Source organism: Papaver somniferum, chromosome 6 (genome assembly GCF_003573695.1).
Source record: "Papaver somniferum cultivar HN1 chromosome 6, ASM357369v1, whole genome shotgun sequence".
In the NCBI taxonomy this organism is placed as follows: domain Eukaryota; kingdom Viridiplantae; phylum Streptophyta; class Magnoliopsida; order Ranunculales; family Papaveraceae; genus Papaver; species Papaver somniferum.
The window spans coordinates 54,764,920-54,780,728 of NC_039363.1; the positions used below are offsets into that span (position 1 = coordinate 54,764,920).

A 15,809-nucleotide genomic window follows, 5' to 3' on the forward strand; every position below is an offset into this window, starting at 1 on the left:
TTATTCTGAGTAAACCAGTTGTTGAACCACTCATGGAAAGACCTGAAGGTGGAAAAGAGTTGGTGATTTGCCCCAAACAGTTTAGCCCAAACATCAGAGGCATCTGGACAGGCTAGAAGGGCATGAGTGGTATCTTCAGAAGAATTCTTACAAATGGAGCAAATTGGATCAATATAATGCAGGATACTAGCAGTCTTGGCATTGGTAGGAATAATGTCATGAGCACATTTCCAGATGAAAATATGGATAGCTAGAGAGGTGTCTAGACTCCAAATTTTCATCCAAGGAGCTATGTTTATATCATTAGCGTACTTGTCAGTGATTGTTTGTCATACAGGGATTTGACATAGAATTTTCCTGTATTAGTCAGTTTCCAGGTTATAGTATCTTCAGCATTTGGGTTGTGATGAGTGTGGGTAATGAGGTATTAAATGTCTTGGGTAAACCAGAGGGCTAAGATTGTAGTGTCCATTTTCCATGAGCATTGAAGAGTTGGTTGATAGTTTTGAGATTAGGTGGGCAGTGAGGAGGTTTTTGGATGGTGTCTAAAAACCTTCAATCCATATGTCACCCCCAGATTTTAATTCTTGTTCCATTTCCAATCTTCCAAATGTAGTATTGTTGAATGCAAGAGATACCCTCTAGAATTCCTTTCCATATCCAAGAATCAGTGTTATTTGGTTTGGTGTCCATTCTGATAACTTCTTAATTAGGGTAATGGGAGGCTTTCATAGTAGTGCTCCTGAGGGAATTTGGCTCTTCAACTAATCTCCAGGCAATTTTAGAGATCATTGCTAAGGTGAAGTATTCCATATTTTTGAAGCCCAAACCACCTAGTTCTTTGGTTTGTTAACAACATCCCAAGCAATGTAGAATAAACCTTTAGATTTGTCTTGCTCCTTGTTCCAGAACAAATCCCTTTGAATAGCTTTAACTCTTTGCAGGTAACTTTGGGAATCTTGAAGCAATTCATTTGGTAAATACTTGAAGTAGAAGTAACAGTTTGGATGAGATTGACTTTTCCAGTTGTAGAGAGATTGGTTTTCCAACCAACAAATCTTTGCTTTAGTTTTTCCACACAAGGTTTGAAAGCTTGTATCTTACTTCTATTGGTGAAGAGGGGTGAGCCTAAGTATTTATCAGTGCTGCTAATCCTTTGAACATGCATAGCTTCACTGATATCATCTGCAATGTTTGGGGAAGTGTTTTTACTGAAGAAATTTCATGATTTAGCAAAGTTGATCAGTTGTCCAGAGGATTGACCAAAGTCTTGGAAGATCTTGATGAGGTTGTTGCATTATGTCATGTTGGCTTTGCAGAAGATCATGCAGTCATCAGCAAATAGGAGATGGTTGATAGTAGGAGCATCATTACATATTTTGGTTCCATGAATGAGCCCTTGAGTTTCAGCAGATATCAGATATCTTGATAGAGCCTCCATACAGAATAAGAATAAATATGGGGATAATGGATCTCCGTGTCTGATCCCTCTAGTTGGTTTGAAGAATTTACCAGGAGATCCATTTATTAAGACAGAAAGGTTGGTGGTAGAAATGCATTAATGTATAAGGTTGCATCAATCTTAATTACCATGGTGCCATTGGCTCATTTTTTTCCCTTTTCTGGTATTCATATGGTGTATAATCTCATGGGAAATGGCAATGTTGTCAGATATTTGTCTGTCATGGATGAATGCAGACTGAAAGGGAGAAATAGGTTTCGGGATAAGAGGTTTGAGTCTTTGGGCAAGAAATTTGGATATGATTTTGTCTGTGACTTCTACCAAGTTTACATTCATGACAAAAAAACAGGTGTTTTGACTATGTTGGGCAAACAAAGTTGTCTACTGACATGTTGCATTGTGGTAAATGAAGGATGGCCAAGTCTGTTATGCCATATGGCTGCAGAAGGTGATGAAGTGCTTGAGTAAGCATGATGTCCTGTAGCTGGTGAATCTTTAGCCAAGCTGTTGCCATTTAAGGTAATAGGATAGAGTCCATTATTGTGAGGGCCTTGTAAAGTAATCTTCCCAATGAGGAGATCCTTCACAGTGAAACCAAGGGGATCAAAAGTAACTGAGCATTTGTTATCTGATGTAAACTTGTGGACTGACAACAGATTGGCTGAGGCTTGAGGTACATGAAGTATATTATTCAAAGCAAATAGCTGAGCAGAAGTATATTTAAGAGCAGAACCAATATGATGTATTTTCATACCTGGACCATTAGCAGTGAATCTCCTCAGAACCATCAAAAGGATTGGAAGAATATAACTCAGGTTCATCAGCTGTAATGTGTTGATTAGCTCCAGTATCTGCATACCAAGGATTCTCCTCCAAAATATTTGTAGAGGCTAACATATCACTGAGATGAGATGGTGTCTTGGTATTTTGATAGGCAAAATTCAAGCGATGACGACAGGAGAGAGCATCATGACCAGGTTTGATGCAGATTTGACACACAGTAGCATCTAAGGCTGATGAAGTGGATGGTTGTGCTGGTAGTGGTGGTGGTGGTACAGAATTGAAGTTGAAATAGCTAGGAGAAAGAGATCTTGGATGAAATTGAAAATTACTCCTAGGTGATTGATGAAAGGGATTACCTCTACCACGACCTCGAGATCCATACTGATTGCGCACAGAGGCTTGAAAAGCGGCAAAGGCACGACTATGAGCTTCTGAAAGTAGAGTTGATGATCGATTTTGAACATCAACCTCTTCAGAAAGCAGAAGATTGTATAATTCCGTTAAATCAACAGGTGGAAAACGAACTCGAATCGAAGTACTGAATGCTTGATAATCTTGACCAATTCCATTTAAGATAGTCACAACAAGTTCATCATCAGAAACTGGAGAACCAGAAGCAGCTAATTGATCGGCAATCTTCTTGATTTCACCAAGATAAGTCGACATGGATCCAGATCCAAGCTTCAAAGATTGAAGTCGAGTACGCAATTGAATTGAATTTGTGGTTGAGCTTCGAGCGAATCGTAATTCGATGTTATCCCAAAGTTACTTAGCAGAAGAAGCACCAACAACATAGGAAAGAAGAACATCTGAAATAGTCAATTGGATCCAAAGAATTAGGGTATTATCATCCTCAATCCAGTTAGTGTAAGATTGATTAATGATTTCTCTGTCATCACCATCAATCCATTCTTGAATGTATTTACGAGGACAAGGAATTGAACCATCCAGAAATCCTGAAACCTTGTATTTCTTCAATAAAGGAAATAGAACACTCTTCCAAGTGAGAAAATTCTCTTTTGTGAGTTTGAAATGAATAATATTGGAAATATGATTTAATGGAACTTGAGAAATATGAGAATCATAGTGATTGTACGCCATTGGAGATCAAAGATTGAATTACAAAGAAGAAACGGAATGATCAAAGATCAATGAAAAAGGCAGCAGAAGAAGGATCGAAACACGATTGATACCATATTAGACAAACTGTTCTTGATTAAAAACAAGAAAATGAAATGAATCAAAGATTACAGAGAAACCCTAAAAGGGTCAGACAAAAAGCTGTCTGTTCATTACATGATACAAAAGAATTAGAGAAGCATTTAATGTATCTACTGATGACAAGAACCCATCAGATTAGTCAACAGGGAACCTACAAGAAGTAGACAAGTGGCCAAATAAGAATGGTACAGCTGTAGTAATAGACAGATAGACATACAGCTGTAACACCTGACAGTTAGGCAGCAATCTGTCTATTATCATGTGCAGAACCTCCATGAGTTCATAAATTATCACAGATCAAATACGTAATGCATACCTTACCCTTGGTATGTATACTGGATATACAGAACTCAACTCATTGGTAAATCCTACTCTACATTTCTACTTATGAGATGCTTTTTGAGAGATAAAACATTGATGTTGGGCGGTTTAAGATCACCTCTGAATGGCTCTCAATTGAGACTCTAACTGCAGTCGTAGCTTCTTCTCTTTCAGATATTGTAGAAGCAACTGCTGCTCAGACTTCAACTTCATGGCAGCACCACCCCAGTAAGGATTGGGACTTCGCTGGGCATGAAAAAGCTTCTCCCTTTCATGCTCATCACTATTACCATAAACTTTCTGAAATCCTGGATTCCACTGGGGGTCCCGCAATTTTTCCTTCTGATCAAATGTTAAACCATTCGTCCACCGATCAAAAAGACTCGACCTTGAAAGATCTTCGTCCTGGAACCTCCCAAGGTTACTCGGTGGATTGCGTTGAACTGGCTCGCTACTAGCTTGGGCTTGTCCAAAATTTCCTTCATAGTGATGAAACCTTGACGTGGAATCTTCATAGTTGAACCTAGGAATGGTCAGAGGATCAAAAGTGGGTGCACAATTCTGTACTCCTGGCAAATTTGAATATTTATTAACCCGTGATGCCTCAAAAAACTGTTCTTTCATTTCTTCTGAATCCTTGTACTCGGAATAACTTGACGAATCACTACTAGACCAAAGTGCATCATCGGGCAATAATGGAGCAGAAGGCTGTTGAGGGAGAAAGGGAGGTGCTGAATAGGGGGTAGTTGCAAAAGAACTTAACCCATTAACAGCAGTGTCACCCTCCGAAGAAAACCGGCACACAAAATGAGGTGATGCATATGAAGATGTTACCTTAGCATCTTGATCTCTTATTGCAGCCTCTCCAAGGGAGAGACTACTTACACCTGCAGAAGCAATGCAATCGTTTTTTCCCAAGTCATACTTGCTTGGATCAAATTTACCCTTCTCTCCACTAACGCCAAAACTCTCTCTTTCAAGGACCCATCCGCTGAGGGAGGGAGGCCCTTCCGTAGATGATACTGCACCTATTTCATCACCTGCCATTCCAAATCTAGATGAATCTACCAACTGTTCAATGACTGGATCCGTGATAGTATAACTCTCTGTAAGAGGTTCTTGCCATGATATTTTTTTCAACCTAGAACCACCTAGGTTTTGACGAAAACCAGAAGGATCACCATATTTCTGTCTTTGAAAATTTAATGAAGAGTTTCGCTGCAATGGTTCACCAGAAGATGCAACTACTTTTTCAGTTGTAGCAAGAAGATTTTGAAGTGGTGCAGAGTTATATCTCACAATTGGCTTAAAGAGAATGACTTCTTCCTCCTCTACATGAGTGGATGTTCTATCCACATCAAGGTTATATTTAATAGCCTCCTTACTTTTCACTTCACTTTCTTTTGTTGGTTCACATGGTGACTGAATATTTTGTGGAGAGTTATGCAACAAGTCTCTTCCTACGGAATCAGAAACCCCTTCAATTGCTTCTAAGTCTCTCTTGCACTGTAGTTCCTTTGCCTCAGCAGCGTAAATTTTTCTTCCCATTTTCTCATAAAAGATCAAGCTCTGTGATCCACTTGGTTTGTTAACAATCTTCATAGAAGCAAGAAGGATGCGAGATATGCGAACTTCACATTCATGATTGTCACCGTATTCTCTTCTCGACTCTCTGTCAGTTGAAAAATCTAAACATTCATGGGATTGACTGACAGGTAAAAACCCTCGTAACTCGTGATCTTCCCAAAGGGCTGCAAAATCGTGAGACTTGAATTCACAACCCATATTTTCTAACTGATTCAAAAAGTTCACAAAAACCCCAAAGAAGTAACTTGCTGCATTTATACGTATTTCATCAGCCTCGCTGCTTTCCGGTTTGTCCAGAAATTCTACCAACCATTCAACAAATACTAATATAGATGGTAAAAGATAACTATGATCTAGAGGATTACCCATCACACATCTTTCAACTATCCGACCCATAATGATGTAAGCAGAAGCTAATGCTCGCTGAATCAAGGCAGGTTGCAGCTTGTACTTAGCATGGCTAGACTTTTGGCTTTTTGATTCAAGTAGGGTCTGAACAGTAAAAATGAGTACACAAACAAGTTGTAACCCTCGGAAAGGACCTTTTCTTGCTCCATCCAACAACTGATATGACTCTAGAAAAGTTTTCACATGGACATCATCAAGAGAGAATAAGGTCTCCAATTGGCTTATGGACGAACCAAATATGCCAGGGAACTCCTCCAAACTGCAACACACATCAAAACAACAAAAAAACTAATACTGTGAGAACCAGATAGGAAAAGGAAATTCATCATCAAATTGCAAATCATTCATAGGGACATATATAACTCGGAGAGATCCATTATAACACTCATCAACAACATCAGAAAATTTCGATAAAAATATTGCTTTTCCAGTTTCTGGCAACACCACCTTGATTTGACATAGAAGAAGCCCATCACCCGAACCATGAGAGGCCAAATACCAAACTGCTCAGTCAAGACATCATCTACAGTGGTATTTTGAATTGTGCTCCTTTTAGATGGTTTGGAAAAATCGAAAATGGCCTTGTCAGAAAGCCCATATGACCTATTCTGTGATCATAAGTGAAAACGATCCAGAAATCAGTATAAAGATAATAAATGAGCAGCTTGAAATAAGAAGAACGAAATGAAAATTTAACCCAGATACGCGAGAAAGGAGAAAGCGAACCTTCTCAAAAAGCAAAATGAGGTTATTCCAAGCATCAGGGAAAGGTTCTTTAACAGCGAGACTTCTTGTGCAATGGTATAAAGCTAGGAATTCATCGCCAAGATATGTTGCCAAAACAGCCACTGTGCTTGACATAATTGCATACATGCACAAACACCATATTAAGTAAGCATATAACAGCAAGAACAAAAAATGGTCTAACAATTCCTACACTTAAGGACAAGCAAAAATTATCAATTTTGAACATCTGGAAAGGTTTGATATTGATCTAAGAGATCCAAGTCATTTGAGTGACCCGAGAGTCTATCTCCATCGTTGCACTACTCCATAATTTCAAGTCCAAAACAACCACATACTGCTTTCTAAACCATGTTTATTGTCGCCCAAATAAGATCATAAGTACAAATAGGTAGCAATTGGGTGTGTGCATGGATATCGAAAGAAGTACCTGATTTTGTGGGTTGCCACTATCTGGCCAAATCAGTGATGCATCTAAGTAGTGTCTGGCAGCAGTTGACCACTTCCGATCTTGAGCATCAGGATTTCCATATAGCTCCCTGTATCGAGCAAGATCTCCAAGGAAAACTAAAGAACGGTGGCAAGAAAACTGGCATCTTCCCATGTCCGCTGATTCTATGGACCTAGAAATACCAATGCCACTGCTGACCGAGACATCCTTCGGAAGTCCATAGCTTCTTCTGATTTTTGCAATCAAATTTTGGTAAAAATCAGTAGCTTCTGACACAAAGGATTTCAGTCCTTCAAGGAGAGTCTCATTCTCCAAGTTTGCACCTTTCCTTTGGACAGAAGCTTTCCTTATTCTATTGCGAAATTCATCAATGTGTTTATAATGAAGCTTCCACAAGGAATATTCGATATCTTGAAGTTCTGCTAACTCATGGTCATTCACAATGATTTCCTCGTAACTTGAACGAGCTTTGCGGTATAACTCTTGAACATCAGTGTTCATTGGACCCTTGGAATGAATCAACTGCCACAACTGTTTTTCTGCATTAACAGCCTAAACCACGGAAATTACCAATGTCAGGATACAATATTTTTCGTTACTAACTTACTATTCGTAGTTCAGTAAGTAGTGCTTATTTGTAACAACTATACTTCAAAGAGAACTTCAGTTATATACCTCGACAATAACGCTTTTCTGATCATTGAGAAGTCCCATTGCATTATTATGAACGACTGGAGCAGATATAACATATCCACTCGCCCGCTTATCTCCAGACATTTTGTACCACAAAAACACCCGTTGGTTTCTCCAAAATTTAAGTCATCCACTCTAGTATACCTGCAAAAATCTACATGTGTTGAGTGGTAACCAGAAACACTCAAAACTTCAGTCATCTAGATACACCAACTATCAATGTGACACAACAAACTAAGCAGATATAGCTCTTATCCGTTAAGAACGTAATGAAGAAACAGCATCAGCCAAAAACAAAAATCCTAAGTGCACCGCTTTGTGAAAATTTCCTAGTTCTACAATAAAGCTTGATACAGAAAACTGACCAAGAAGATCTAGAATGAACCTACAGAAATTTATCTTATAGGAAAAAGACCATCGTACCGTAAATTGAGCTAAGAGCCTAAAACCACTCAATTTATTGTATAAGAAAACATTTGAAGGAAACCAATTCAACCTAAGAAACTCTAGCAGAGAATTGTAAGCCCCAGAAGGAACTTAGGAAGGAATCTATCAAAACAAAACAAGCATAACAGAGTATCAAAAACATGGTTCCCAACTTAAACCCAAAACCACTAGCGTTTCTTAGAAACAAAGAACATATATATACAAAATTATCATCAAGGAAAAATATTTCTCCCTGAGAAATCAGCTGTTCAACAAAGAGAACTAAGATACTTAGAAACAACGAATCTTAAACACAACAAAATAACAAATTTCAGCTGAAAACAAATTTAACCTTTTAAACAACAGAAAGAGAGGAAAATCTTACACTGAGATATCAGCTAGACAAAATTCAGCAAGTCACTGTAGCTTACTTCAGCTTTGCTCTTCCAAATTTCAACGCCCAACCAAGAAGAGGGTGTGTGAAAGGGAGAATTCTAAAGAGAGGGAGAGTTGGAGAAAGGGGACACCTGTGCTGTGAAAAAAAGAAAGAAAGGGACAGACAACATTTAATGGCGGACGGATGAGAAGAAGAAGACTGATAGACCATTTTCTGTCGGAAGACAAAAGGAAAGGTACAGAAAGACTGCTGTCATCCTTAAGATGCACATATCTCTTATTACTTTAAAGCCGTTGGATATTTCGAGTCACTCCTTAAAGTTAATCCAAAGATACTTGAACACATGAATCATGTCTTCCTGAGGATGGTGGTAAAAGTATAATGTTGTGACTCGGATTAGATAAAATGGATCACCTGTATCTCAAGCTAAACCTCGTTGTGTCCTTTCAACATTAAACAATCAGTTCGATATAATACTTCGCAGCATATAGTAACAGGATGTGCCGAGTAATTTTAAGCCCATGAATACTTCAATTTGGGTCGAACTTATTTGGTTTCATGGACCCACTTGATGGACTAATTTCATAAAGAAAGACTCTCCGATTACGAACAAGTAGTGGGTAGGTGGTTAATAAATGAGTAGAATCCCTTCTGTCAGCTTAAGGACCGTGGGATTAATGTGTATTAAAACTCTAATAGTATAGGTGGTCCAAAATGTTATCTTAGTGAGATTTTGTGGTCTCTCATTGATTGGTGAAAGACCTTTTCTAGTCCAAATCCATGAAACATTTGGGTTTGTTGTTGTTTAACCCGCAAACTCACATTTGTTTGTCTTCAGTGTCTTTTCAAGTCTATTGCAACAGGCAACAACCAAATCCCCATCCACCAGAAAACTCCAAAATTCAGAAATCTAGGGAATAAATTCTTGAGATTCTGATACCCCTGAAAGCTTTAATCCTCATTACATCATGAGTTAGGATTACTGTTTCTGTTCCAGCATATTAATTTGCACACTATACTAGTATAAAACAACTGAACTTAAAAGAGTTGGAGAACACTTATATACAAATACCTCGTGGAACAAATACCGCTGCAGAATGATGGTAATTAATGTGGTGTCAACCCCTTCAACCATTTTGAATCTTTTCCTTCTGCTTTTTGTAGTCTCGAAGCACTTTTTCTCTTTCAGAATTTGACACAGACAGTAACCACTTGCTGAATTTGATATCAGTCATGCCCATAAACTGGGCAAGACAGCTATACTGGCTCTTTTTCTTGGACAAAGATAATTCTCGCTTACTTAAATCTGAAGTTGATTTACTATGCATTTTTACTGAAGATGTGACTCTCTGATGTTGGGTGCTATCAGGTTCAGCCACTGTCATATCTTTCTTTGCTTGAACTACGGGTTTATAATTGACGACGTCTTCATTGCGATGAGTGTATACAATTCCTGTATAAGGGGAAACCATAAATTCTTTTCTCACAAGACTGCTAGAGAAATAAACTTGGTGATCTTTAAAAAAACAAAAACACAAACAAAAATTGTCCAAGATGATAAATGTACTTCATGAATCTGGCACGAACCCATACTACCCTATCCCTATGTGACCTAAGCTGGAGTAGCACATCTGAGGACTATTCACTGGCTGATTTTTGCCAAGGATGCTAAGGGGCAATTCATTAGAGGGTATACCAAGATCTAGTAAAAGGGCCTCAACAGATTTAACACAGGTCAAATAAGAAAGACCAACAGCCATTAGATTCATTCACTCATTGATGTTTTATCCCACACTAAGGTCATTGGGGATTAGGTCATCTAGTCCCTACTCTTCTATGGATGTTGAAGAAAACAAAAATTAAGTATAAGCTTACCTAAAGCTTCGAGCATTGTTGTTTTATTTGAGACAGCAACATCCAAGTTGTCGTATCTGCTGCCCTTAGAATCCGCGGGAGATGTTTCATTCTCTTCATTTGAAGGAGGACATGTCCCGACTATATCCTCAGCTTGATCATTATGATTTCCGTGGTTTTGATCATGTTTTCCATTTAATTCAATGATCTCACTGGTGAAAAGCTTATCAGATAAATCACGGAATAGATTGGAGATTCCGAAAAGCTCCCCTTGAAATTCTTTGCAATCCTGGACACCTTCAAAATACCTTTTTTCCATTTTTCCAGATACAGCAATATTTGATAGCTGTTGTTTGTAGACCTGACGTGAATATACAAGCTCCTCAAGGGAACCAGCAGCAAGAAGGCGAAAAACCACAACATGCCGTTTCTGCCCATAACGGAATGACCTATCTTGCGCCTGTAAATCTTGCGCAGGGTTCCAATTTGGATCAAATATAACAACACGATTTGCACTAACGAGATTCAGTCCCAGACCACCAGCTCGGGTTGATATAAGGAAGACCTAAAACGAAAAGACTTGTCATAATGATGATTGGTTTCCATGGAATTCCCCAAAAAGATTTTGAAGATTTAGGTGTTAATATGTACCTGCTTGCTTGGACTTGAATTGAAATCATCAACAAGGGGCTGACGGGAACTCGTTGGGGTTGAACCATCAAGTCTAGAGAAGCAATATCCTTTGCGTATAAGAAATTTTTCCAGTATATCCAGCATTCTGATGCATAAATTCAACTTCAGGTATGATATAAAAGACAGATGAAAAATTCAGGGTACGGAAACTCAATGAGAGTGCAGAAACATATACGACTTTCTACAGAAATGAAATCCACAGATAAAGCAAGAGATTTTGTAAAAAGATTGCATAAGAAAGCTCACTTCAGTGAGAGGAAAATAATGGTTTGATTAAGTTCTTCACACAACTCACCTTACAGAGTAGCTGAACACAAGAATTTTGTCACCATGTAAAACCCAAGTAGACATTAACTTCTCCAAAGCTCGCATTTTTCCACAGTGCTCAACGTCGCTAAGGTTCATGAAACTCTCGCTTTGGGTATTGCCACCAACCAAGTGAATATCAGTACCAAAGACAGCAGAAGCTAATTCTGCATCTTTCTTTTGTTTCTCTATGTCATCCTTCGGGTTAGGCTTAATCAACTCCAAGTGATTGCTAAGCTGAGAAAATCCACAGGAAACAATGTCAAACAAATTAACTTAAAAAGAATATAACACATGGGAGTAGACCTGACTATCGCTACTACAACTAACAAAAATGACAACAGAAGTATAATTGGTGGGGTTAAAATGCCAAAATGGCCAATTCAGCTAAACAAAACATGTCCCTTATGGGAAACCGTAAGCAAAAATACAAAAAGCTAAATTACCTGCTGAAGCTTCACAAGGCAAGGAAGAACGAGGCAGAATGGGCATGAATCACAACCATCAGGGTTTTCCCTATGAAGATAAGACCAGATTATGCCATTTGGTACAATCCTATTGCAACATTCCACCTGTTTTAAAGGGCTTCCGCAGCTACAGGGAAGATCCTTATTTACCAGACATTGGATATCTGGTAACTGCAACATCCTCCTGTATGCACGTCTTTGCAGATCGCTCATTGCACAAAACACAACATTATCTTCCTTGCCCATCATTAAATGTCCAATGGTCTCTTCCTTGGTTCTTCTTAATAGATACCTCCGGAGAACTGATGCTAGATGCTGCTTGCGCTCATCAGCAACCTGGACAAATCTTTCCGGAGCACTGGACCTTTGACCAAGCTTAAGTGGCTCATCATAAAAGTCCCGAAAATGTTCCCTCGTGCCTAAGGAACCAGGTGCAACCCAATCAAAAAGATTGAACAGCTCCATGATTTTATTCTGCATTACAGTTCCTGTTAGGCCATAGCGATTTCTGGTTTTTATTCCTAAGCAAGCACCGTATAGTTTCGACTTATCATTTTTTAACCTGTGTGCCTCATCCACAACTACAATATGCCAATCGACCTCTGATAGGATTTTACCGTGAATTCTGAATGAGTCAAAACTAGTAATGACTACGTCAATACCATGTGATTCAAGCTTCTCGATTATGAGATCGCGATTTGCTCCATGATAAACAGAAACACTAAACTTTGCCCATTTAGAGAATTCATTTTCCCAATTTTGAATAATCGAAGTAGGGCAAATAATCAGTACAGGATTCTTTTTCCCTACACGCTTTAACATTTTAGAGTCACCATTTTCAGCTTCATCCCCAACTACAGCAGCCAGAAAAGCAATTGTTTGGATGGTTTTCCCTAGACCCCTATACAAGGATAAAAAGTATTAAAATTCCAAAAAGTACACCACAAGCAGAAGAATATTTGTCTCCAAGTCGGTGCCTTTTTGGCTTTCGCAGTATGCATTATGCTTATTAGTAAAATCTCCGCTATCACATTGAACGTGTTTACAGAATCTAAAGGAATTTATAACAAAAAAGAGTACAGAAATCAAAATAACTATGGAAAACCCTTGCTAGTCCTATACAATAGTGTAAATGATCATGCTTTAAGAAGATTCAAAGAGGAATGAACAAGAAAATAATTAACTAACATGTCATCTCCAAGAATACCGCCATGATTCTTCTTATATAAACCATATAAGAATCTCACTCCCTCCCTCTGATGCTCAAGTAGACGGCAGTTGATAGCTGCAGGGACCTGAGACAAAAGAGTACCCTCATTAAATTTTCAAAATATATTATCAATGCACAAAAGTAAATACAAGTTAGGTGACAAATAAATTTCACTGGAAACACACATTAAAACTAGGGTTTTTAAACTTGGAAGCACCTGAACTACTGGAGACTCGCCGGGGGAAGAAAGGACCATGGGTTCAAAGGGTCCAGTTGGATCAAATTGAAAATGAGTAGAAACTGGTTCTCTACTAATTCCAATACCACTTTCTTCTGCATCACCGTCATCATCATCGTCAACTTCTTGTGCATTTTCCTTCACAGGTTGCTCTTGATTCTGTTTTGGTGGGGGAAGAGATAGAGGATCTTGAAGTCGTTGGAGTTGTTGTGAAAGAGAAGATTTTGGGGGTTTTCTTGGAAGTTGTGGTGATTTTAAATCTTCATTGAGAATTGAAGGTTGGGATGAAGAAGGATTAGGGAAATCAGAACAACGTTTTAGGGTTTGTTTGAAACTCGTAAACGACATTTGGCGGTTAATGAGCCCTAAACACAGAAAAGATTTCAGATGCTATATCGAAACCTCTCTAAATGTTTGTTTTTATTTCCTTCCTCCAATTATCACGAGAGCCAGACATGTTTTAAATTAGCCACGCGCCACAGGCTATATAGAACACTCGGCAGCGAGGATTGAGTACTCACTTCTCAGGTCTTCGGATGGTCCGTCGATGGAGTTCCGATTAGTTGAGAATCAAATGATATCGGAAAGACCGCAGATATTCTCAGGGCCAACTTTTTCTTTTTCACGAAATTCGTTAAAAAGACCAAAACCAATAATTCTCGGGTGAAAATGACACTTGTATTTTGATTCTGTTTAAATGGACAAAAATATAAAAATAGCTAGGATGTAAACAGTTTCATCCTGCCAATTTTCAAATATTTTTTCTTATTTTTTGATTTACACAGGATGCATCCAGTTTCATCCTAGCTATTTTTTAAGTTTAAGCAAGGATGAATCCAGTTTCATCCTTGCTAAAAAATTTTTGTCCATTTCAGCATACTAATTTTTACTCGTCCATTTGAACCATGTTTTAAAAATATTTGGACAAATGACCCATTTTCCGTTTCCTTTTTTACTTTTGTCTACTCTTTTTTTTTATAAAAAAAAGAGTAAGAGAGCTCGTCAAAGCTAACTACTCTGCTTTACAGCCAAAGGATTATCTGAGCTAATTCTAGCTTCAGGGTGATCCATCAAAATATGAGTACGAATATTACAGTTATCTTTAAGAGTAGTGTTTGTTGGGTACTGTAATATGTCCAAAAAGACTGGAGGTTAGGATCTTTCCAGTTAAAGTTTTGCAACAAGATAGAGTGGCTAGCTATTCTAGATAAGTTGGATGTTGTGGTGTTTTGTTGAGGCGTCAGCTTGATGAGCCTTCCCAACACAAAATCATAGGTTCTTTGCTTCTGTCGATGTTTTGTGTGTAATCTCCTTAAATCTTTCCTGGACTTGTATCTGATAGAGAGACTGAATGGTTTGTAGAATTCCTTCTTCTTCTGCTGCATAATCAATGTGCTGCTGGTGCATTTCCTTCCCCCAGTTCAGTGCAAGTTGAGCTCATCTGCTTTCTCTGTTTGTTCTACTGAAGCCAGTTATAATGTCTTTGATGTTTCTTGATCCCATGCATTGACCTGTAAAAGACATTGCCAAAAACGCAAAGTTAGTATAAGATGGTAAATCACTATTAGCCTCATTATTGTTTACTTCTAGAATGTGTATGCTAATAGTGATGCCAAAATATCCCCCAAGATTTCTGTCCAGACTGATGGAGCTTGTATGTTGAGCATTAGAATCCTTCTGATAGTAAGGATTGTTTAAGATATGGCATGGGTTTGATGCACTCTATAGTAGTTGCATAGGTATTGAGTGATCTTCAGAGCAGCACCAGGAGCAGAAGGATTTATATTCCTGAAAATATGATCACATCTAGCTTTCTAGATGAACCAGCAAATGGTAGCAAAGGTTGCATTCCAGCTAGCTGTTGGATTATTCTGAGTAAACCAGTTGTTGAACCACTCATGGAAAGACCTGAAGGTGGAAAAGAGTTGGTGTCCCAAACAGTTTAGCCCAAACATCAGAGGCATCTGGACAGGCTAGAAGGGCATGAGTGGTATCTTCAGAAGAATTCTTACAAATGGAGCAAATTGGATCAATATAATGCAGGATACTAGCAGTCTTGGCATTGGTAGGAATAATGTCATGAGCACATTTCCAGATGAAAATATGGATAGCTAGAGAGGTGTCTAGACTCCAAATTTTCATCCAAGGAGCTATGTTTATATCATTAGCGTACTTGTCAGTGATTTTTGTCATACAGGGATTTGACATAGAATTTTCCTGTATTAGTCAGTTTCCAGGTTATAGTATCTTCAGCATTTGGGTTGTGATGAGTGTGGGTAATGAGGTATTAAATGTCTTGGGTAAACCAGAGGGCTAAGATTGTAGTGTCCATTTTCCATGAGCATTGAAGAGTTGGTTGATAGTTTTGAGATTAGGTGGGCAGTGAGGAGGTTTTTGGATGGTGTCTAAAAAACCTTCAATCCATATGTCACCCCAGATTTTAATTCTTGTTCCATTTCCAATCTTCCAAATGTAGTATTGTTGAATGCAAGAGATACCCTCTAGAATTCCTTTCCATATCCAAGAATCAGTGTTATTTGGTTTGGTG

General features: G+C 38.4%; 2 protein-coding genes across 3 annotated transcripts; both read right to left on the bottom strand.

Moving 5' to 3' along the window:
* Positions 1-3,415: 3,415 nt before the first annotated feature.
* On the bottom strand, positions 3,416-8,617 carry LOC113287607 (protein SMG7L-like). Its single transcript, XM_026536398.1, has 7 exons — positions 8,482-8,617; positions 7,653-7,814; positions 6,957-7,529; position 6,720; positions 6,509-6,630; positions 6,230-6,390; positions 3,416-6,041 (listed from the first exon to the last, which is right to left on the bottom strand). The coding sequence occupies exons 2-7, from the start codon at positions 7,752-7,754 to the stop codon at positions 3,902-3,904; spliced, it is 3,099 nt and encodes a 1,032-aa protein (XP_026392183.1). The 5' UTR covers positions 7,755-7,814; positions 8,482-8,617; the 3' UTR covers positions 3,416-3,901.
* On the bottom strand, positions 8,497-13,838 carry LOC113287606 (switch 2-like). 2 transcript variants are annotated; one of them, XR_003330186.1, is made up of 8 exons: positions 13,241-13,838; positions 13,002-13,108; positions 11,793-12,714; positions 11,336-11,583; positions 10,999-11,125; positions 10,369-10,912; positions 9,566-9,946; positions 8,497-8,628 (listed from the first exon to the last, which is right to left on the bottom strand). XR_003330186.1 is itself a non-coding variant. In XM_026536397.1 (7 exons), the coding sequence occupies exons 1-7, from the start codon at positions 13,607-13,609 to the stop codon at positions 9,621-9,623; spliced, it is 2,643 nt and encodes an 880-aa protein (XP_026392182.1). In that variant the 5' UTR covers positions 13,610-13,838; the 3' UTR covers positions 9,405-9,620. The 2 variants fall into 2 exon arrangements, 1 of the variants encoding a protein (XP_026392182.1); XM_026536397.1 differs by lacking the exon at positions 8,497-8,628 and having other exon boundaries at positions 9,405-9,946.
* Between the last annotated feature and the right edge of the window lie 1,971 nt (positions 13,839-15,809).